The sequence below is a fragment of the Dipodomys merriami genome, unplaced genomic scaffold, assembly GCF_024711535.1.
Source record: "Dipodomys merriami isolate MVZ:Mamm:240054 unplaced genomic scaffold, mDipMer1.0.p SCAF_137, whole genome shotgun sequence".
Lineage (NCBI taxonomy): Eukaryota > Metazoa > Chordata > Mammalia > Rodentia > Heteromyidae > Dipodomys > Dipodomys merriami.
In genome coordinates this window covers 3,347,880-3,371,024 of record NW_027202682.1, presented here as the reverse complement: position 1 = coordinate 3,371,024, position 23,145 = coordinate 3,347,880, and the positions used below count along the sequence as shown (strand labels likewise).

General features: G+C 50.9%; 1 protein-coding gene across 4 annotated transcripts in view; it reads left to right on the top strand.

Moving 5' to 3' along the window:
• The first annotated feature begins 201 nt into the window (after positions 1 to 201).
• The window catches only part of LOC138825501 (sarcalumenin), a 47,444-nt gene continuing 24,500 nt past the window's right edge, over positions 202 to 23,145 (top strand). For 2 of the 4 annotated variants that reach the window (XM_070020148.1, XM_070020147.1), the window contains exon 1: positions 7,985 to 8,045. In XM_070020148.1, the coding sequence (XP_069876249.1) occupies positions 7,985 to 8,045 (61 nt within the window). Of the gene's footprint in view, positions 301 to 7,963; positions 8,046 to 23,145 lie in introns of those variants that run through there. The other 2 variants (XM_070020150.1, XM_070020149.1) reach the window with 2 other exon arrangements.

The window sequence follows — 23,145 nt, the reverse complement described above, 5'->3', positions numbered from 1 at the left end:
GGAAAGGCCCCGCCCTCTCGTAGGCGCGCATGCTCCGTGGCGTCTTGCTGGAGCTCCCGCCTGAGTTGTCTTCTAACCTGCAGCCGGCGCAGCACGCTGAGTGACGTGAGGACGCCGCGCGCGCCGCGCCGGCTCCCGCCCCGCCCCGCCCCGCCCCGCCCCGCGGGCCGAGCTCCGGTGTGACCGGAGCCTCGTCCGGTTGTCCCCGTCCCCGGGAGACACGGGCTCCGCCGCGGGCGGCGGCCTCGCGCGTACCGGAAGCCCCGCCGCGGCGGGAGGCCTCGGCCGAGTGGCGGGAAGGTGAGGGCGTCCGCGCGGCTCGCACCCCGGCCCGGCCCGCGCCTGTGCTTTGCGTTCAGACGCGGTCACCGTCTTGCTCTTGTTGGGGTGCCGTCCGAGGGGGCCCGTTCAGCAGGCGGGCAGTGACACGTCCCCCCACTTCCGCCAGGCACACGCGTCGTTTTCCACCGTGCACACCGGGGTGGGGGTCCGCCGTGCGGCCTGAACCCGGGGCCTGGGCGCTGTCCCTCCGCTCTTCAGCTCAAGGCGAGCGCTCTGCCACTTGAGCCGCAGCGCCACTTCCGGTTTTCTAGTGGTTTATTGGAGGTAAGAGTCGCATGGACTTTCCTGCCCAGGCTGGCTTTGAACCGGGATCCTCAGATCTCAGCCTCCTGAGCAGCTAAGATGACAGGCGTGAGCCACCGGCGCCCGGCTTGGGTTTCTTTTTTTTTTTTTTTTGGTTGGACCTGGGGCCTGAACTCTGGGCCTGGGCGCTGTCCCTCAGCTCTTCAACTCAAGGCGAGCGCTCTACTACTTCAGGCACAGCGCCACTTCCGGTTTTCTGGTGGTTAATGGAAGAGTCTCATGGACTTTCCTGCCCTGGCTGGCTTTGAACTCCAATTCTCAGATCTCGGCCTCCTGAGTAGCTAGGATGACAGGCATAAGCCACCCATGCCCAGCTTAAATAACTTTTTACATTTTGCAATAATGCAGGGAGATCCTGTGCACTCCACTCGGACTCTCCACCTCACCCGAATGCTAACCTTCTGCATAACTGTAGTGCAATGTAAAAACTAGGTAGAGGGCTGGGAAGGTGGCTCAGTGGTAGAGCGCTTGCCTTGCGTGCCTGGGGCCCTGGGTTTGATTCCTCAGCACCACATAAGCAAAAAGCAAAAAAAAAAAAAAAAAAAAAAAGCCGGAAGTGGCACTAGTCCTGAGCTGAAGAGCTGAGGGACAGCGCCCAGGCCCAGAGTTCAGGCCCCATGACCGGACCCTCCCCCCCCAAAAAAAACTAGGTAGATTATATTGTTGTTACTGCTGGGTCATCCCAGATTCGTGTCTCTAAAGAATTGCCACACAAAGTGGCAAAGCAGAGTTGAATAAAGAAGTACTCCATTAAGAGAAACAGCAGATCTGAGCTAGGTGACTCAAGAGCAAACATGATTAAGAATTTAATTTTTCAGTGTTGGGAAGGTGGCTCAGTGGTAGAGTGCTTGCTTTACATGCATGAGGCCCTGGGTTCAATTCCTCAGCACCGCATAAGCAGAAAAAGCCAGAAGAGGTGCTGTGGCTCAAGTGGTAGAGCGCTAGCCTTGAGCTGAAGAGCTGAGGGACAGTGTCCCAGAGTTCAGGCCCAATGACAGACAAAAAAATAAGATGAATTAACTTTTCTAGGATTTGGAGTGTGGGAAGGGTTACTAATGGGTTGATCTTAAATGAGGGATCTTGACAGGTTCTGTCCTATGTACAAGGCCACTACCCTTGGCTTTAAGTATATGTATGAGATGCGATTCATATGCATAAAGTCTTAAGAGTTTGTTGAAAAAAGGTCAGGCCAAGCACTCAAGAGATTCCACTATGCAGGTGCCTCGCCTCAGTTTGGTTAAAACTAGCTTGTAGTTTTTCTGCCCCAAAAAACTGACCATTCATTATACCAAGGAGTAGTGGCTGTGGGAGGTACTAGGGAGGAGCTAGAACTCACAGAGTCTCCTAGGGTGGGTCTAGGAGAGGTGTCTGTTTCAACATTCTTTTCCTAGAGCCAAATGGCCCCTGCCATCCATGGGACTTGTTCACATTTTTACCGACTTTACACTCAGTGACCCGTGTTGGTATGTCGTTCTGCACCTATAATGTAAGAGTGTTCCTGCTGGGTAGCATCCTTATAAGTACTTGTAGTTGTCAGATGATAATGGTGGTGATGATTCCAAACTTTCTGGAAAGTGGACATTCGACTCTCATAGTGGATCTCATTTCTGTCACCGTGACTCATTTTATCCAATTTAGAATTTCATGTAAATCATAAGAGCATCTATTTCTTTTGTCTATCTTTTTTTTTGGTCCGGTCGTGGGGCCTGGACGCTGTCCCTCAGCTCTTCAGCTCAAGGCTAGCGCTTTACCACTTGAGCCACAGCACCACTTCCAGCTTTTTTTCCCCCCTGCTTATGTGGTGCTGAGGAATCGAACCCAGGGCCTCATGCATGCAAGGCAAGCGCTCTACCACTGAGCCACCTTCCCAGCCCTTGTCTATCTTTTTTGCCTCAGCAACCTATGTCAGAGTAGTTGATGTGTTTGTTCTATCGGCAGTTTGTGCGTTTTTCTTGCTGAGTACTACTCCATGTGTGGATATTCCATGGTTTATCCACTCACCTTGCAATGAGCATTTAGGTTGTTTCTAACTTAGGACTGTTGTACTACATTTTAGTACATGCTGTCCCTCAAATGGATTGTGTCAGTTTTCTCTTCTGCCTGCTTGATACAAAGTGGAGGTTCATTCTAAGTGAGAGTGATTGGCCACCATTTTGGTGGCTGTTTCTTTGGGAGGGGGAATTGGATGTTCTTGGTTCCTGGTGACCTCTCTGATCCTATTTTTAGGGTCTCTATTAGGCATCAGCTTCATGGGAAGTGTGTTCTCTCTACTCTAAGAATGTTGTCAGCAATGATTACATTACCCTTTGTCGCCTTCACAAGGATTCTCAGAAGAAATTCTTGTCAAGCCTCAGCAGCAGGGATAATTTCACTTCTCCCAAGCATTTGGTCTGTTCTTATTTTAAGGACATCACATTGGGACCAGTAGTCAAGTTACAGCCATGTGAGGTACTTAAATATATATTTTTCCCCCCTAACTTTACTAATGGTTTTTCTGTTTTGTGTGTCTGTCCTTTTTTTCTTCTACCTCCAGTTCTTCTTCCCCCGCCCCCCTTTGTGAATTTGTGACCGCTGTCTGTTCTCTTCCGGTCTAGTGTGGGACGATATAAACACACACCCCCTATGCCATGACTTAGGTCATCTTTGGTGATGCGGCCGGGCAGTGCCCCAGCCCTGTGTATTGGAGGTTTGAAGCTCTGAGTAGTGGAAGAAGGGGGACCTTTGGTGACCTTGGCCTCCTTAGTGATGACTAACTGGCCTCAGACCAGTATAGAGATCACAGGCAAATCCTCAAGTAGCCTCCTGGTGCTGGCTGCCGGTGCTGTCCTTACGCTTAGATGTCGCGGGCCCTGGCCCCAACCAGGCCCATCCTCCTCTTCCTCCGCTATCAGCATGGCTGGTGGCTGTACTGCACTTGTCTTTTTTACTCTCTTGGACTTGAATTGCCCACCTTGCTCCTGCACATTTCGGTGGGGGTGCGGTTCATACTCCCCTCTACCTTATTCCCTCTCTTCTCTCGCCTTGCTGAATTGCAGTTTCTTCATTGATTGACACGAACGTGTGCTTACCCATAGGAGAGGGTAGGACTGAGGGCTAGGGGCAGGATGGGCCCTAAACCCAACAGCTGTACCCAGGAATGAACTCCGCAAGCTGCCCTCCTCCCGCCCCCCCCCCCCCCCACTACACCCTTGATGTTGAAAAAAGGAGCTGGGAGTGACAGCTGCAGAGCTTCCTGAGCTGGGGGCCCAAGTCCAAGGTTCCCCAGGGTGTCGCCTGTCTTGGTGGACATTCTCAACGTTAGATTAAGCAGCTAAGAGAAAGGGATCTTTGAACATCAGAAACTGACCAAGATTAAATGGGACAGGCCTTTTGCTGAGGGCTCCCGGGGACTGTGGAAGGTACAACAGATCCCAAACCCAGACCCCGAGTTATCAGGGTCTGATCTGGTCTTCCCAGACCCTTGAGAGATGATGGGCCTGGGGATGGATCTAGCAAGCCAGCTGCCAGAGGGAGCACACTGCAGGAACCCTGACAGCTAGTACCCAGCCCAAGGGGCCTGAGGCCCTTCACATGTCCTCCCTACCCTGCCCCCACCAGTCTCCTCTCCTCATACTTTGTGTTAGTTCTGCGAGCTACACACTCATGGTCTGTGTGCTTAGCAAGTCTGTAGATTAGAATTTAATGATGTGGTAGTAGATGCCTATAACCTTATAACTTGGGAAGCTGAGGCAGGAGAATTGAAAGTTTGAGGCCAGTGTGGACATGAGACCCTGTCTTAAAGGAAAAAGCACTGAGAAGTTGAAACTTCTCCCTGCTGAAATCACATGTGTGCCCCACAGCTGAGCACACGCCATGACACTAAACCTTAGTACTGTCAAAACAACAATCGCAAAAACAATAACATAACAGCCCCAAAACAACAACAACAAACTACTACTTGAAAGACACTTATGTAAATGGGAAGAGAAAATACTTGCACATCATGTATATGATGAAAGGATTTATTTCTACCATGAATAAATTACTAACAATCAAATAAAACAAAACTTACAATAGATGAACAAATGATTCAAATGGATACTTCATCAAAAAACACAACAAGGGCTGGGAAGATGGCTCAGTGGTAGAGCGCTTGCCTTGCATGCCTGAGGCCTTGGGTTCGATTCCTCAGCACCACATAAGCAAAAAGAAAAAAAAGCCGGAGGTGGTGCTGTGGCTCAAGTGGTAGAGCGCTAGCCTTGAGCTGAAGAGCTGAGGGACAGCGCCCAGGCCCAGAGTTCAGGCCCCACGACCGGACCCCCCCTAAAAAAAAACCCACAACAAAAAACTATCCTTAATATCATTAATCATTAGGAAAACATGAGATTCATTCCTGTAACCCTAGCTAGTCAGGAAGCTGAGATTTGAGTATTGACATTTGGAGCCAGTCTGAGCAGAAAAGTCCTCAAGATGCTTATCTCCAATTAATAACCAAAAATACCAACTAGAGGTGTGGCTCAAATGATAGAGTGTCAGTTGTGAGCAAAAAAGTTCCAGCAAGTGGTTGAGGACCTAAAGTTCAAGCCCTGTTATCCTTACCTCCCCCCCAAAAAGTAGTGGGATCCTACTGCACATGTTAGAATTACTAATGGGGTTAGGAGTGGGGTTCATGGGTAGAGTTCTTAAGTGATACGAACTTTTTTTTTTTTTTTCCAGAGCTGAGGACCGAACCCAGGGCCTTACGCTCTCCAGGCGGGCACTATTCCACTGAGCTAAACCCCCAGCCCTATGGGTAGAGTTCTTGACAAGCCTTGCTCCTGGCCTTGGGTTCCATCCCCAGCAGCATTAAAAAAAAAAAAGACATGATATGAAGTTTTGGTGAGGATTGGGAATGATTGGAACTTCTATGCTCTGTTGATGAGAATATCAAATGATAGAAAAGTTGGACATGCCGGGCGCTGGTGGCTCATGCCTGTAATGCTAGCTACTCAGGAGGCTGAGATCTGAGGATCGCGGTTCAAAGCCAGCCCGGGCAGGAGAGACCGTGAGACTCCTATCTCCAATAAACCACCAGAAAACCGGAAGTGGCGCTGTAGCTCAAGTGGTAGAGCACTTGCCTTGAGCTGAAGAGCTGAGGGACAGCGCCCAGGCCCAGAGTTCAAGCCCCACGGCCGACCAAAAAAAAAAAAAAAGAAAAGAAAAGTTGGACAGCTTCCACCATATGGCCCAACCATTTCCATTCCTGGGCATTTATTTGAGAGAATTAAAAGCTGTGTCTGTAAATTGACATGTACACAAACCATTGAAACTTTTTTTTTTCCCCAGTCATGGGGCTTGAACTCTGGACGTGGGTGCTGTTCCTCAGATCTTCAGCTCAAGGCGAGCGCTCTACCACTTGAGCTACAGCACCACTTCTGGTTTTCTAGTGGTTTATTGGAGATAGGAGTCTCGCGGTCTTTCCTGCCCAGGCTGGCTTTGAACCATGATCCTCAGATCTCAGCCTCCTGAATAGCTAGGATTACAGGTGTGAGCCACTGGCACCAGGCACCATTGCAGCTTTTTAACCCCACCTTGGAAAGAATGGATCCCATCCATCAACAGGTGACTGGATAGTAGTCAGGTGACTGGTCTGTCCATACAGTGGATGACTACCCAGCAATAAAGAAGAATGAACCATTGATAATATAAATCTCAGAATAATTACATTGAGTGAAAAAGATATAACAAAGGCCACGAACCCTATGGTTCCAGTTATAGTGAAATCTAGAAAATGCAAACCAATGTGGAGTGACACCAAGCCAGTCCTGAGGCTTGAAGTCAGGGCCTGGGCGTTGTCCCTGTGCTTCTTTTGCTCATGGCTATCACTCTACCACTTGAACCACAGCACCACTTCTGGCTTTTTCTGTGTATGCGGTACTGAGGAATGGAACCCAGGGCTTCATGCATGCTAGGTGAGCACTCTACCACTGAGCCACATTCCCAGCCTGGAGGGAGGATTTTGAAAGAACAGGAAAAACATTGGAGGTGAGGAATCTGTCCGTTTCTTGATGGTAAAAGACTTACACCACATTCAATCAGTTCGTTTCCTTTAAGTAAGCATGCGATTTTTTGTGTTGCTCAGACCTCAATAAAGCGGTGCTAAATATGTGAAATGCTTGCTGTGTCGCTAATGCCTGGTTCACTTTTAGTTCTTTTTCTCCATGGCTGAGGGCTGCCTCCTGCCCTCACAGCGACAGTGCCTGCTGTCTCTTGGCTTCCTACAAATGGCTTTTCGAGCCACCGTGTGCCCAAAACATTGCACCAAACAGCGCCACACAGAGGCAGCTAGGCGTTCTGGAACCGCTGCTCCTCGGGAATGGATCTGTGTTGTTCCACCTCTGGTTTATACCACATCTTTCAGCTGCATCTCTCCCTGTCCTCTTTTTCCCTCTGCTCAGCACTCTCTCCACAGAGGCCTGGGAGGGCTAGCTCCCAGCCATTGGCCTCAAAGGTCAGATAGCACAGGTTTCCCTTAACTGGACATTTGCAAGAAAGCCCAGTGAGTCCGGGAATGTGGCTTAGTGGTAGAGTGCTTGCCTAGCATGCATGAAACCCTGGGTTCGATTCCTCAATGCTACATAAACAGTAAAAGCCAGAAGTGGCGCTGTGGCTCAAGTGGTAGGGTACTAGCCTTGAGTAAAAAAGAAGTCCAGGGACAGTGCTCAGGCCCTGAGTTCAAGCCCCAGGACTGGCAAAAAAAAAAAAAGTCCAGTGAGTATGAATCCAAATGTACACATGCATGTGCATATGTGTGTGTGTGCGTATGCACACATGCATGCACACACAAAACGATCTGTCTGGATTTGCCCTTCAGCTTCTTTCATTTGGAGGAATGTCCGGGTCCCTGACCTGCCCCAACTTTGGGTCAAGCCTGTGTATATTGTGGGGGCATTTATATTCCTAACTCCTGGACCTCAGCTCAAGAGACACCCCACTTTCTCTCCATATTCTTTTTTTTTTGTCGGTCGTGGGGCTTGAACTCTGGGCCTGGGCGCTGTCCCTCAGCTCTTCAGCTCAAGGCCAGCGCTCTACCACTTGAGCCACAGCGCCACTTCCCGATATTCTTGTCCTATCAGATCTGCATCTTGTGATCCCAGAGCTGCTGGGGGGCAGGGCAGAAAATGCAGCCCTGGGTCCTACCTTGTTGTGGGATGGTACCAGAGGCAGCCTTGGGGTCTGGGCCTCTTCCCCATCACGTCCACTCTGTTGCCCTAGTGACTGTGTGACCCTTCTCCCCCGCCCTCCGCCGCCTGCTGCTGCGCCGCCTGCACCCACCATATAAATAGAGGCGAGGAGCAGCTGGGCTCTCTTGGCAGTCACCATGAGGGCGCTGCTCCTGCTCTGCTGCTTCCTGGCCTCGCTCCTGCTCTCAACACAAGCAGGTATGCCTCCCCGCCCCCCCACGAGTGGCCCCCACTGTGTCCTCTGCTCCCATGAGATCTCAGGGGTGGGGGACTGGGGCGGATGGCAAAGCTTTGTTCTTTGCTGGTGTCACTTGTCACCTCTCTTGGGCCGGGCCATGGGGAGAGTGAGGTACTGGAGATAATGGGGCCAGGATTGGGGCTCCCAAGAGGCAGATGGACCTGAGGCCTGGGCCACAGGCAGAGAGAAGAATCTGGCTGGCAGACGCTGGGGATGAGTACCCCCAAAAGTTAAGTGTGGAGTAGCCTCTGAGATGGACAGAGTGACCCAGAGCCGGAGGTCATTTGACTCACTCTTCCATCCAGTGGGAGATTGGGGTGGAGGCTCTAGCTGGAGACTTGGGTTTGCATGACTGAGCATAAAGGGGGGCACTGGGCAGGGCTGGGCCTCGCTGTGAGCAGCGGGCTAGCGTCGGAGTCTGTTGGGATATGGCTGAACTGCGTTGAGAGTTGGGAGATGGGCTGGGAACGGAATGGGACCCAGAGTCCAAAGAGGAATGGGCCCCATTTTGGGGGGAAGAGACCGCAGGGGGGCTGTCACCAGGGAGGGGGCTCGGCCCTGTGCTCCCCGGCTTCTCTTTGACACCTCAGCACTTTGCGTGGCAGAGGCGCTGGCTTGAGTTGCAGCACGGGGGCTATTTATAGGTTGCGGAGGGGACACCCGATCATTTAGCCACCTCTCTTGTTCCTAAGACTCCTGGACCTGGCTTCCCCTTGGGGATGCTTCAGGGAGGTGCTCCGGGATCCCCCTAGGAATCTATGATTCCCTGCTTTGTTTTCTCCACCAGCCCTTAGACCTTGTGCCTGGGACCGTGGGGACCCCATCTTGTGGGTCTTTGAGGTTCTTTCTCCTGAGCATGTGCTGCCGGGTCCTGCCCTTGTCTGCCCTTGGAGTTAATTTGGTCCCTGTGGGGCTGCGGTGGTGGGGTGGTGAGTATTCCAAGCGGCTGTCAGGTGGCTAAGTATGGAAACAGCCACGTAATTGGATCCTGAGGCCCAAGCCATCGCCACCCTCTCCCCAGCCCCCCTCTGCTGGGCCGAGCCCAGCTGCCACCTTGAGCTTCCACACGGCAGGGCCCCAGGAATTTTTAGCCATTTAGGGACATCCTTTATCTTTCCTCCTGCTGAGAAAACTGGATATCTAGAACGTTCCACAGGCTGTGTTGGGACTTTTGCTGTGGGGAGAAGAGGCGTGTGTGTGTGTGTGTGTGTGTGTGTGTACACGTGTGTACCTGTGTGCGTGCACACACATGCGCGTTTCCTCTGAGCTGCTTCCTTTTGGGGCCAAGTGCGGAGAGCGCTTGTTCCCTCTGCCTGGCCACCGCTGAGCAAGCTCGCCTTCCTCCTTGTTCCCACCCAAACTTAGAGCTACTCTGTCCAGTTGCAGGTTGTATGTACAAAGATGGCTTCCTCCTGCACCCTGAGTGGTTTCAAGTAGCTTTCCTTCACTCCCATAATGGCATTCTTTCCTAGCGTGTGGAAACCTCTGCCAGCCTGGTCATAGGTCATGTCTTCGCTCCACTCCTCTTCACTCCACCCACTCCACTCCACTTTGCTTGCCCTTGGTTGGGTAGAACAAAAGTTCTCTCCAAGCCTGCACCGTCTGCTTCTCTTTTCTTTCTTTTCTCTCCACTTGGCTTCCGTGTTCCCTCTAGACCAGGGGATGAGCTGTGCAGCCCATTATTACTTCTCCCTGCCAGAAGACCAGGTACCCTTTCCCTTCTGGTCTCTAGTCACTGGGACCAGTGCCAGGGACCAGCGTGGGCACTGTTACCAGACGTGTCAGTATCCCAGGCCTGGTGCCCTTAGGCCTTTGTGATTACCTGGGTTCTTCTCCGTGGTCTGAGGAGCTGGCATGGTGACAGGGCTGCTCAAGGACAGGGAAAGCGTCCTGGAGACGATTCCATCAGTCTGATTTTCCAGGAAGAACTGGGAAGCCAGAGAAATGAAAGCACCCATTCTTGTCAGTGACAGATGTACTCCCAGTGGCGCCATTCTCTCCCCAGATGTTTTCGATGTTTTTGATCCTCTGACTCCCTAGAGTCTGGGGGTGAGAAGGTAGCATGCTGAGAAATCGTTCTTTGGGGTTAAACCATTGGACTGACTGCTAAAGGCTGGTTTGGCTTTGCTTCCCATTGTCCCTCCTATTGCTTGATATAGAGAGATTGGGGACCTGGGAATTCTGTCTTCATTCATTCTTCATCTTCCTCCATATCCAGCCCAGCCCTGGTCTGCAGACTTGCCAATCTGCTCTGCTACCGTGCTGTCATCTTCATGGCGGAGGCTTGGTGCATACTGGAAGTGCCCAGCTAAGGCACAAGTGACTGTCAGGAAGCTCTTCACCCCCCACCCCCACCCCCCGCTGGTGTATCCAGAAGAAGGCCTCCTCCCGGCCTCCCACTGCCGCCTTCCACCCTGGGAGGTGCAGAGGGAAGGAAATGAGCTCACAGGTCTCTGCCCAGGAAAGAGTAGAGCCCAGAAGCATTTCCAGCTGCTTAAGCTGTGTCCCGCACTTGTAGCTTGCCACACTGGCTTAGTGGCCTAGGGAGCCATAATTTGGGAAATGCTGGTTTTGTCCCATCTCTAGTTTGTTACTAGGAAGGTCAAAGAGCTGCTCCATGGCAGGCCAGACAGAGATTTCTTTCCTTTATCTGCCAGTCTGTTCTGTGCAGGCCTTAGGTATACAGTTACTCAAGGACACCAAGCCCTTCATTCAAACACCCTGCCCACTTTCATTAGTTCTTGAACTTGCTGGTTTTCACAGGGGTGGTACTAAGGAATTTGGGTAGGCATTCTGTCCTTGGCATGCTTGTAGTTCAGTAGAGAGGAAGAAGCATCTTCCTTCTGTACTATACCTGTGCCAGAAAGATATGCATCAGTGTCATAAATGAGGGTCAGGAAATTGAGGAGCCAAAGGAAGCAGGGAGGCTGTCTTGAGCTGGGTAGATAAGGAAGTGTTTTAAGATGAGGAAGCACTGTGCAGGGTCTCAAGGAAAGCAGGATTGTCAATGGAAGGTGACGGGAAGGGAGTAAATGCCACATAAAGGGAACAGAGTCAGAGAATGGGGCTCAGAAGAACCTTTCTTCTCTCTTGGCTGAGGGTGGGCTTGTGGGAGTGGGGGCATTGGGAAGTGCATTCTGGACGCCAGGTTGTTGTGAGGGGTCCTGAGCGATAGTCTGGGGAGTGGCCTTTATTCTCTGGGCAGGGGGTGATTGTGGAGGAATTTAGGAAAACTGCATCTGGTGATGTTGGAGGAAGAAGAATGAGGGGGAATAGATTAGTCAGCCACGTCAGGAATGTAAGTAGGAGGATGTCGACTCTGGTGAGGCAGGGAAGTAGGGAAATGGGGTAATTTCATCGGAGAGCTGGGGTCAGATCAACCGGACTTCTCAACCTGGAGAGCCCGGAGAACGGAGCCCTAATGGGTTTCCTTTAGGTCATTGGAGGAACAGTCTTGCCAGAAAAAGACAAACTAACAAAAAAACAACTCATTGGGAGTGTGAGGGGGAGCACATTCTAGAAGTGCAGGGTTTTTTTTTGTTGTTGTTGTTGTTTGTCGGTCGTGGGGCTTGAACTCTGGGCTTGGGTGTTCTCCCTGCGCTCTTCAGCTCAAGGCGAGCGCTCTACCATTCGAGCCACAGCACCACTTGCGGTTTTCTAGTGGTTTATTGGAGATAAGAGTCTCATGGACTTTCCTGCCAGGGCTGGCTTTGAACCGTGATCTTCAGATCTCAGCCTCCTGAGTAGCTAGGATGATAGGCGTGAGCCACCAGCGCCCAGCTCTAAAAGTGCAGTTTGAGTCATTAGGCATGTCAGTGCCCATGGACATCTGGATGGGAAGCTCACAGTGGTTCGAATGGTAGCATTGGTTGGGCATGGTGGTACATGCCTGTCATTCCAACACTTAGGAGGCCGAGACAGGAGGATCACAAGTTTGAGGCCAGCCTGGGCTATATTCAAGACCATGTGTTAGAAAGAAAAAAAGTAGGATGGAACCTAGGAGAATCTAGAAATGGGATCATTTATATTCATTTATGTAAAGATGAAAGAGGCTGGTATTGAGGAAGCCATTTCAGAGAGAGAGGAGGAGAAAGAGAGGAGAAGGAGAAAAGAGGAGAGGGAGGAGAAGAGAAGAGTGGGCTTGCAGAGTAGGAAGGAGATAATAAATGAGCTTCAGAAAGATGGAGGGGACCCAAGGAGAGATGGTAGCCTGGAGCCAGAGAAGGGGTGTCTTTTGGAGGGGGTGGTCAGTGGGGTTCAGTATCGCAGAGAGGCAGATTTTGCCAACCCAGAAGTCACTGATGGGCTGTGAGAGAATCTGGTGAGCACACAGCTCACATTTTAGATGCAGACACTCAAATGGAATTGTCCAGAGTCAGAGGCCAGTAACACCATGTGTGGTGGAAGGGTTTACAAAAGTGGAGACAGAGGGCTGGGAAGGTGGCGTAGTGGTAGAGCGCTTGCTAGCATGCATGTAGCCCCAGGTTTCAGTTCTCAGTACCACATACACAGAAAAGGCCAGAAGCAGTGCTGTGGCTCAAGTGGTAGAGTGCTGGCCTTGAGCCGGAGAGGCTCAGGGAGACCCCCAGAGGCCCCGAGTTCAAGCTCCAAGACTGGCAAAAAAAAAAAAAAGTGGACAATTTTTTTTTTTTTTAAATTCAAGCCTAAAGAAGGCTAAGCCTGTTTATGGGCAGGTGGGAAAGGATTTTGTGCAGAAGAAAAGACTGGCAAGGGGAGAGGTGAGAGAGATAGAATATGGCAAAGTCTGGGGTGCTCTGAGAGGACAGAAGAGGTCTAAAGAAGGTCTGACGGGGCACATAACATGGCTCTGATTAGCTCTGAGACCGCAGGTGGACACCAAGGGTTAGAGCCAGGCCCGGTGACTCCATGGCAGCCAGGTTTCTCTATGGGGGAATAGCTGTAGAGGGCATGGAAGGTCGCAGCGGGGAGGAAGCAATCTAATATTGTAAGAGCTCTGTGGGGTATTAAGGGAGCCTGGTTGCCGGAGTTCATGGTGTGGAAGCCAAGCCTAGATCCTGGTCTCCACTGCTGGGGAAGAACTAGGTGGCAGCTGAAAGTAGAGGCTGGAGGAGCCATGAGGCAGTGTTTTCATTTCAGTGAATGTTGGTGAGCCTGCCAACTCCAGCCACAGTGCCCTGAGCTTACCCCAATCTACCTAAGGTCTACATTCAGAAAATACCTATTGAGTTTACTGTGGGAGAAGCCCATGTTTTGCCCTCATTAGAATCAGTTGGTTTTATTCTTCTGGAACTGGAGTGTGAACTCAGGACAACTTTATTACTTGAGCTGTTCCTCCAGCCCTAGGAGGAGATTTAGTTTTTCTGAGCATTAATTGGAGATAAGAGTATTATAGACTTTTTTGCTCTGGCTGGCTTTGAACCATGGTCCTCAGATCTCAGCCTCCTGAGTAGCTAGGATTACAGGCTTGAGCCACTGGTGCCCAGCTTAGTTTAGCTTTTCTATAAGTGGATGTTGACATAGGAGGCATATGGCTCAAGTTACCTGGGTGATGATCTTGTTCTCATTCTTCCCTGTGGCTCAGGCCTCCCTGTAGTGTTTTCCTATTTGTGAGGCTTTTAATCTTAATAAGAGGGACCCCTTGACACAGAGGGGCACAGATGAGAGGAATGATTGACAGGTATGCTTGTGTTCTTGCATCTTCTCTGCGAGTCCAGGCTCCTTGGAAACCCTGGCCCTGTCTTCACCTGCCTTCTCAGGTGGGCGTCAGAACTGGAGCTGTCTTCCAACTGCACCCACCCTGTGCGGTGCTCGCTTCCCCATCCTGATGCTGACATCTGCTCTGTCTTTTGCTCCCGCTGCCGTGATCCACAGTGAGCCTAGGCTGTCCTCACCCCAGTGGAGGGCAAGGGCTCAACAGCTTGGGCAGTCTTCATCTAGAAGACCCGAGCTCCAGGAATGTATCTCTAAGATGGAATTTCCCATTGCTTTGGTGAGCAGGTTCTCACTGAGCCCCTTGATCACAACATGGAGGCAATAGATAGTGCATTGGTTCTGAGTGCAAAGGGGCTGAGTCGTAGGGTGTGGCTTCCTTCTTCCTGATGCTGAGTGGGTGAGTGAGTGAATAAGTGAATGAATGAATGAATGAATGAATTGGAACCACGGCAAGCCCAGCTGTAGAGCTGACAAACTGGGTATCCACTGTGCCCCTCCCAGTGTGCTGTGTTCAGCAGATGAAAGCAGTGGACTTGGATAATTGAGGGAACGGGATGAGTCAGATGTAGCTGCTTCTGGAAAGGATCTCCTTCCTATCCGCTTTGGCTTGTCCTGTGGTGTTTCTCCAGCATCAGGAAGTCTTATCCCATTTGGTGTAGACATCCTCCCTCTCCAGTCCCAAGCAGCTTTACTCAGTCAGGGTTCCCATATGCCCCTTCACCCCGGGGGACACACTCACCATTCATCAGTCATTTACATCTCCGCCCCCCCCAGCAGAATGGCTACCCAGAGAAGCCTTTCCAGGGCAGCTCAGTTGTGAGGTGGGGGAGGCTTAGAGGTGGAGAATCAGAATTAAAGTGCTAGAATGAAATCAGAAGTAAACTCAGTCGTAAGTTAAATTTAATTAATGGTCAAGCTGTCGCTAATTAGGTAATAGGCAGGATTACGTCAAAATTTAATTGGAATTAAGGTGCTTAAATGACTGGGAATAACAGCCATTTATACTTTTTGGTTTGGGTCCTTTTTTTTTTTTTTGTCATTCATGGGGCTTGAACTCTGGGCCTGGGCACTGTCCCTCCGCTCCTCAGCTCAAGGCTAGCGCTCTACCACTTGAGCCACAGCGCCACTTCTGGCCTTTTCTGCTTATGTGGTGCTGAGGAATCGAACCCAGGGCCTCATGAATGCAAGGCAAGCGCTCTACCACTGGGCCACCTTCCCAGCCCCTGGCTAGGGTCCTTTTACTGCAGTCCTCTCCCAGCTGCATGGAGAGGAGGCCTCCTTGAGTTGCCCCAAGGCTGGACTCTGAGGGCCCCTGAGCCCTCCATGCCCGTGTCTGTGTGCACCAGCCCAGAAGCCTAGGGTCTTACTCACTTTGCCTTGGCTGGCCTCAACCTCTCCATCCTTCCTGTACCTCCAGGCATCTGGGATTATAGCTGGTTCCAGGAACCTGCGTTTCCTGAGATGGGGTGATGGGGACGATGGGAAAGCAGGGTGGCCATTGCTATATGCGGTTCTGGAGAGCTCTGGGTGGGCTGTTAGCCCAGCTGGGGTGGGCTCACAAGCTCACTGCCAGCGTGTTAGAGAATAGGAAGGGACTTTTCTCTGTGAGTCCTCTGTAGCATTGAGAGCTCTTGTCTCTATCCTCAGTTCGGAGTATGTGGGACACCAAGTGATCGTGGGCTGTGGGCCAGTCCTCAGTGCTGGAAAATGAGGTAAGGTCTTTCTTTGGGAGCCTACCCTTCAGTTAGGAAAAGCAGGGTAGACTCAGGTGAGAGCGAGGAATTAGAATGTGATCAGAAAGAAACGGAGGGTGTAGCTGGGCGCCGGTGGCTCACGCCTGTCATCCTAGCTACTCAGGAGGCTAAGGTCTGAGGATCACTGTTCAAAGCCAGCATGGGCAAAGAAAGTCTGTGAGACTCTGATCCCCAGTGAACCACCAGAAAACCGGAAGTGGCGCTGTGGTTCAAATGGTAGAGCATTCGCCTTGATCTGAAGAGCTGAGGGGCAGCGTCCAGGCCCAGAGTTCAAGCCCCACAACCGACAAGAAAAAAGCAAAGTGTGATGCTGAGAGTGTGGGTGCTGTGGGAACTGGAGCAGGCAGGAGTGGGCATTTGACATGAGAGGTGGGCGAGTGAGGCCCAGCTCTCAGAGCCTTGTCAGCCCTGCAGGTTCCCGGCAGGAATGGGTTGTGTCTCTGCCCCCCGGGAGCTGACCTTCTATTTGGAGAGATGACTTGCACTGACAAAAAATGTAACTAACAACCTCTGCAGCCTAAGCTCGGTTGGAGTTCAGAGGATAGCTGGGAAGGTCGGGCTCCGTGGAGGGCCCGAGTGTCAGCGGCTCCTGCAGGAAGGGATGATCACTGGACAGCCAACTCTGAGAGGACAGAGGACCGTGCTGGTACGCTCCCTCACGTGGTAGGAAAGGTGGTCTCTCCCCTTGTTTGTGGGGTTGCCTTATCTGCGGGTCGATCAGCCAGGGTCTGAAAATATGAAATGGGAAATTTGAGAAGTAGTTCATAAGTTTAAGTAACATTTCTGTGATAAGCTGTTACAATTGTTTTATATGTATATAACAATTATGTATTATATATGCTATAATTGTTATATGTAACTATATATAAAACTATATATATATAAAACTATATATATATATATATATATAGTAAGTCATGGGGCTTGAACTTTGGGTTTGGGCGCTGTCCCTCAGCTCTTCAACTCAAGGTAAGCGCTCTAGCCACAGCGCCACTTCCCGTTTTCTGGTGGTTCATTGGAGATCACACTCTCACAGATTTTCCTGCCTGGGCTGGCTTTGAACCCCGATCCTCAGATCTCAGCCTCCTAAGTAGCTAGGATTATAGGGTAAGCCACCGGTGCCTGGCTGTTTTATATTATTATTATTTTGTCCATCTCTTACTGTGCCTAACTTATAAATTAAAACTCTATTATAGGTATATATGAGCAGGGGAAAAAATACAGTATCTGTCGCCTTATCTATGGTTTCAGGCTTCCACCAGGGGCTTAGAACGGATTTCCTTCAAATAAGGAGCGCTGTGGTACAGGATTCACAAACACTTAGAATGGTGGTTGCCTGACTGGAGGGCATTTAACAATGTCTAATGAATGAGCAGATGATTTGTGTAGGCAGAGACATGGGAAGATGGTACTGAGAGCCAGGTGTGGGGGAGTCCAGAGCACCGCTCTGGCAGGGGAGGGATGAGAACAGCTTTGGCTAGAATGTTGAGGCTCATGTTCAGGGGAGATAAGGCCACCCCAATGGGTTGGGGCCTTGAACGCCAAGCCAAGTGGCTGTCTCCCTAGTTGTTCCCTTTCTGGCTCACTCTTCCCTCTTCCCCTCCCTCCTAGATATTTTTGGATCCTTCTAGAGCAGGGACTGACTGCACTCTGAGCTCAAACAGGTGCAAGCAAAGCCTAGCCTGGAGTTCTGTGTTCGCAGGAAGTGGGTAGAGCTGGGAGCTCAGCCCAGAACCAAGCCAGAGGAGAGCCCTGGGGTTTGGGAGCCCCCTCCTTTCCTCCCTCCTTCCCCTAACAGGTCACTGCCAAAACTGCAGCCCCTGATCCTCTTCCAAGAGGCCATGAGGTTAGGCTGCTCAGTTGTCTCATGGAATTTTCCCTAGATGGCAATAGGTAAAGACTTGGCAAAGCCATGCACATTTCCTTTGTGATGGCTTTACCTCCCTACATGCCTGCATCTGCCATGAGATGCTAGCCAGTTTGTTGGTGACTCACTTTTCCCTCCTACCTTTATTCCAACTGTTAGGGGGAAGATGACTGTTACCTACCCAAGAAGATTGAGAGACCAGAAGTGCTCTCTGGAACCTGGGAGAGGGTCTAGAAAAGTTCAGAAAGGATCTAGCACTTACCCTGGCCAGGCAGAGATGAATGGAGCAAGCTTGGGGACAAATGGTGATAGAATTAGAAGTCCCGTGGTGGTCCCACTTCTCTCCCCTGCCTCCTGTCTTCATTTCCTTTTTGAATTGATGGAGCTTCAAGGTGCAATAAGCCACCAAGACCCTTTATGGTCTCTGTGCCTGGTTCTCCTGTCTGTAAAGTGGGGATATTAATACTTGCCTACTTACAGAATGGGGCTGTCATGTGACTAAAATAGGAAAATGGCTATCAGATGCTTAAAATATTCTCTGGAGGTACTTTTTAAGTTTAAAAGGACTATGAAGAGCCGGGCACCAGTGGCTCACGCCTGTAATCCTAGCTACTCAGGAGGCTGAGATTTTAGGATTGCGGTTCAGAGCCAGCTTGGGCAGGAAAGTCTGTGAGACTCTTATGTCCAATAAACCACTAGAAAACTGGAAGTGGCGCTGTGGCTCAAGTGGTAGAACGCTCACCTTGAGCTAAAGAGCTCAGGGGCAGTGCCCACACCCAGAGTTCAAGTCCCACGACCAACAACAAAAAAAGGATTATGACAACAGTGGTGGGTTCTTACATTGAACATATGCTACTGCTGCCCTCCGCTTCCAGAAATATTCCAGAAATGTTCCAGACATGAACAATCAAGTTCCTTCTTAGTACTGTTAATATCCTTGGGATTCTCTGTCCTCAAAGAGCTTACAAACCAGGAGAGGGGGCAGTCTATGCACAGGAGAGGAACAGAGAGCCATATAAGGCCAGTAGAATCAGGGGCTAAAAATAAGTAGCCTGAAAGCTGTGGATGGGGAACAATTGTCAGAGAGGTGTTGTGGTGGTGATGGGGGTGTCCCTCAAGCTAGGTTCAGAGTTTGGGGGTGCCAAAACGATAGGAGCTGGGTCTAGGGCCTCAGGACTGGTAAAAATATAGTGGGCTGAGTGTGATAGTGTTGTCAGCAGGATCTCATAGGGCCAGACTTAGGTATTGGTTCCTGTGTTATTTTCCTGTGGTTGCCATAACAAATGATCCCAAACTCGATGGCTTCAAACAACAGATCAGAAGTCCAAAGTCCAAAACACACATATTGGCAGGGCCACGCTTGCCTTGAAGGCTCTGCGGGGAGGTCCTTCCCTTCCTCGTCCAGCCTTTGGCAGCTGCCAGCCATCCCTGACATTCCATCTGTGCATCGGTGTCCTCTCCTCGGCATATAAGGACATGGATGACATTGGAGTTAGGGTCCGCTCTAATCCAGCATGACCTCTTCACTAATTATATCTGCAAAGAACCATTTCCAAATAAAGTCACATTCTCAAGTTCCTGTTGGGCATGAATGCGAGAGGACACCATTCAACCCACTACAGTTCCCTAGCCCTGGAGTCCAGGCTGTCTACATTTGTATCTCTGAACATGTAGTTTTTGATTCTTTTTCCTGGGCCATGGTCATCCCTTCTGGCTCATCCCTCCTCTCGCAGCTCCCTTGATGGCCCCAGAGGCTAATTTGGAGCTCTGCTGACACACCCAGGGGGAACGTGTTGAATGAATGTATGGACAACTGGCTAGGGCAGAAAATTCCAGAAGCAGCTGCACAACTTTCTGTGGTCCTGGCAAGGAGGGTAACTACCCTGGTGTGCCTCAGCTGCTGAGAAGTTAGAGGGAGGGAGAGAGGGCTGATGCTAAGAGCACGGACTGAGAAGCTGAAAACCCAGGCCTGGCTGGCTTTCTACGTGAGCTCCCTGGTCTTGGCGTGTTCAGTGAGAGCCAGATAGGAGACGTGCAGATGATGGGAGCCCCTCCCAGGCTTCCGTAGAAATTGCTTGGGACAGACTTCTGAGGGAGAGGTTCCCGTCTGCCCACAGCAGACATCTCCTACTGGAAGGGCAGAGTACATGGGTCACCTCACTGTGGAGACCAGGGGTCCCCTGAGTCTAGGATGTCCAGGCGGCTCTAGACTCTGGTCACAGTGAGACATTCTGGCTTCTTTCTTTGCTTGCTTGCTTGCTTGATTGCTTTTTTGAGGGGTGGAGTTGGGTAGGGGAAGGACAGAGAATCTTCAGAGCTTGGTTTCTACTTCTTCCCAGGGAAGTGGCGCTGTAGCTCAAGTGGTAGAGCGTTCGCCTTGACTTGAAGAGCTGAGGGACAACGCCCAGGACCAGAGTTCAAGCCCCACGACCAACAATAAAAACTATACTACTTCCCAGCTCAGAAATGTTCACTGGTGATCCCAGAGATCTGGCTCAAGGAATCTAGTCTCCCTCCTGAGCCTGAAGGTATTCTCCTCTATCTGGAACTCCCACCCTGCTGACTACAGTCACTGGTCCCTTAACACACCTGCGGTGGCTTCTCTGTAGTATCACATCCATCTGAGCAACTACTCAGTGTCTGTTGGGTCCCCATCTCCACTCAAGGGCTGAGACTCTGCTTAGTTCTCTCTTACTGCCTGCTAATCTCCCCTTTCAGTCAGACACTAATGTTTTCAAGAGAATGAGCTTTGGCTAGCAACTCAGTATTTTGGCCATTACATGACAATGAGCTAGGAAAGCAGCTCTTCCTAGGGTCCTTTAACCACTTGAGAACGAGGCCTGCAGAGGTTAAATGAACTGTCCTGAGGGCACACAGCAGCTTAATTACCACTTCACTGGCTGTGAATCTTTTTTTTTGGTCCGGTTTTGGGGCCTGAACTCTGGGCCTGAGCACTGTCCCTCAGCTCTTCAGCTCAAGGCTAGTGCTCTACCACTTGAGCCACAGCGCCACTTCCGGCTTTTTTCTTTTTGCTTATGTGGTGCTAAGGAATCGAACCCAGGGCCTCAAGCATGCAAGGCAAGTGCTCTACCACTGAGCCACCTTCCCAGCCCCTCTTTTTTTTTTTTTTTTTTGGTCATGGGGCTTGAACTCTGGGCCTGGGCACTGTCCCTGAGCTTTTTTTGCTCAAGGCTGGCACTCTACCACTTTGAGCCACAATGCCTCTTCTGGTTTTCTGGTTAATTGGAGATAAAGAGTCTTAATTTTTCTGCCTGGGCTTGCTTTGAACCACGAACCTCAGATCTCAGACTCCTGAGTAGCTAGGATGACAGCCGTGAGCCTCAGGTGCCCTGCTCTTTTTTTTTTTTTTAATTGGTTGTGGTGCCTGAACTCTGGGCCTGGGCGCTGTCCCTCAGCTCTTCAGCTCAGGGCTATCACTCTACCACTTGAGCCACAGCACCTCTTCCGGCTTTTTCTGCTTATGTGGTGCTGAGGAATTGAAGCCAAGGCCTCATGTATAGGAGGCAAGCACTCTACCACTGAGCCAGCTTCCTAACCTGTGCCCTGCTCTTTTGCTTTGAATCTTGATGCTCTTAGTTTTTGGAACTCCTTGCTACTGAATTGAGCAAAGGCCTTTCATTTTGCCATCATCCATCTATCCATCTACTTATCCATGCATTTCCTAACCATGTATCCCTTTCCCATCCACTTACCCATTTATCCATTTTCTATCCATCCACCTATCCATATCCCATCTGTTTACCTCTACATCCATCCATTCATCCATTCATGGATAGATGAAAGGATACAGAATCCCTGACAGACAAGAAATTAAATAAATAACGTATGTGCTTTATTAGAAGATGGCAGAAGCAGCAGAGGAAAAGAAAAGCCTTTGATAAGGTAGCAGTGGAAAACCTTATAGAGACGGCAAGATTGGAACAAAGATGAGAAGGGAAGGAGTGGGCCAGGTAGCTTTCTGGGAAGAAGATTCTCAGCAGAAGGCACATCCCAACCCGTGAGGCAGGCGCATGCCTGGGATGGTCAAGGAAGAGTAAGTTCAAGTGGCTGGACAAGGCGCTGCGTGTGAGAGTCAGGGCCGGAGAGGGCGGGCCACCAGAGGGCTCTGCAGGAGTTTGGAGAGCCTGCAGGCGGTGGAGAGGTGGCTGAGATGGAAATGGCACCAGGAATGAGGATGAGGGCAGGGTGCTACTGACTGTTTTATTACTGATGAAAGGGGCCCAGGAAAGTTCAATTACTTGTCAGAGGTTGCAGAGGGGAGAGAACTCAGAGCCCTAAAGCTCATGCTGGTCTTTTTCTTCTTCCTCTTGCAAAATCCCCAGGGCTGCGCCTCTCCCAGGCCCCCTGGGCAGCTCTGCCTGACCACCAGGGCTTTGTCCATGGGCAGGTTTTGCAAAGGCCTACGACTACTGGCCACTCCTGTTCCTTTGCCCTATGGGTCTGCCAAGGCCAGCCATAGCCAGACCTGCGGATGGCCCCTAGAGCTGATTTGGGTTCCGTTTCAGTTAGCAGCCTGTGGACTGGAGATGAAGTGTAAACTGCACGTGGAGACCCAAGCACTGGGTCGTTCTTTGGCTAGAAATGTGTGTGTGTGAGGATCCCCTGGGAGCTTGTTATGAAGGTTCCTGAGGACTGCCTGCCCCCCCCCCCCGAGTGTGGCACAGAGGGTCTAGGGAACAGGCCGCTGAGCCCCTCTGTGGTCCTTTTGCCGATGACCCTGGAGCAGCTCAGAGAAGCACTGAGTAGGAGAGGAGGCTCATCGTTCTCAGGCTCTCTCAGTGCACGCAAGGTACTTACCGTGTGGGGATATATACCAAGTCCCAGCTGACTACCTGCTATTCCTCTGGGGACATAAGTGCTGTTCAAACAAGAGCAGCACACCCAAATCAGGAATTCCTCAGGAGGGATTCCTAGGGGACAGGCCTCAAGGGTGAGCATTGAACTAGGAGCTGGGATCAGCCTAAGGGCTGGGGTTGCAGTGAGGTTGGCACTCAGGAGACTGGTTGCGAACTCACCCTGAGTGAAACTGATTCCTTAGAATAATTTCTGTCTGCTGGGAAGGTGGCTCAGTGGTAGAGCGCTTGCCTTGCATGCATGAGGCCCTGGGTTCGATGCCTCAACATCACATAAGCAAAAGAAAAAAGCCAGAAGTGGCGCTGTGGCCCAAGTGGTAGAGTGCTAGTCTTGAGCTGAAGAGCTGAGGGACAGTGCCCAGGCCCACAGTTCAGGCCCCACGACTGGACCCCCCCCAAAAAAAATAATAATTCTGTGGCAGTTGCCAGGCGTTGGTGGCTCACACCTGTAATCCTATCTACTCAGGAGGCTGAGATCTGAGGATTGCGGTTCAAAGCCAGCCCAGGCAGGAAAGTCCGTGAGACTCTGATCTTCAATAAACCACCAGAAAACCGGAAGTGGTGCTGTGGCTCAAGTGGTAGAGCCCTAGCCTTGAGCTGAAGATCTGAGGAGCAGTGCCCTAGGTCCAGAGTTCAAGCCCCACAACTGACAAAAATAAAAAAAAGAATAATTCTGTGGCAGCGTGCTAGTGGTTCATGCCCGTAATCCCAGTTACCTTGGAGGCTGTTGGTGGGATGGGAACTTGCTGCTCCAGTCCTCAGACTGTGTCTCAATGGAGGGCAGCTGGACATGGGACATGCTTCTGTGATCCTAGCAATGACAGGAAGCCTAAAATTGGAGCTTAGATGTGTTTCCTTGGTGGATGTGAGA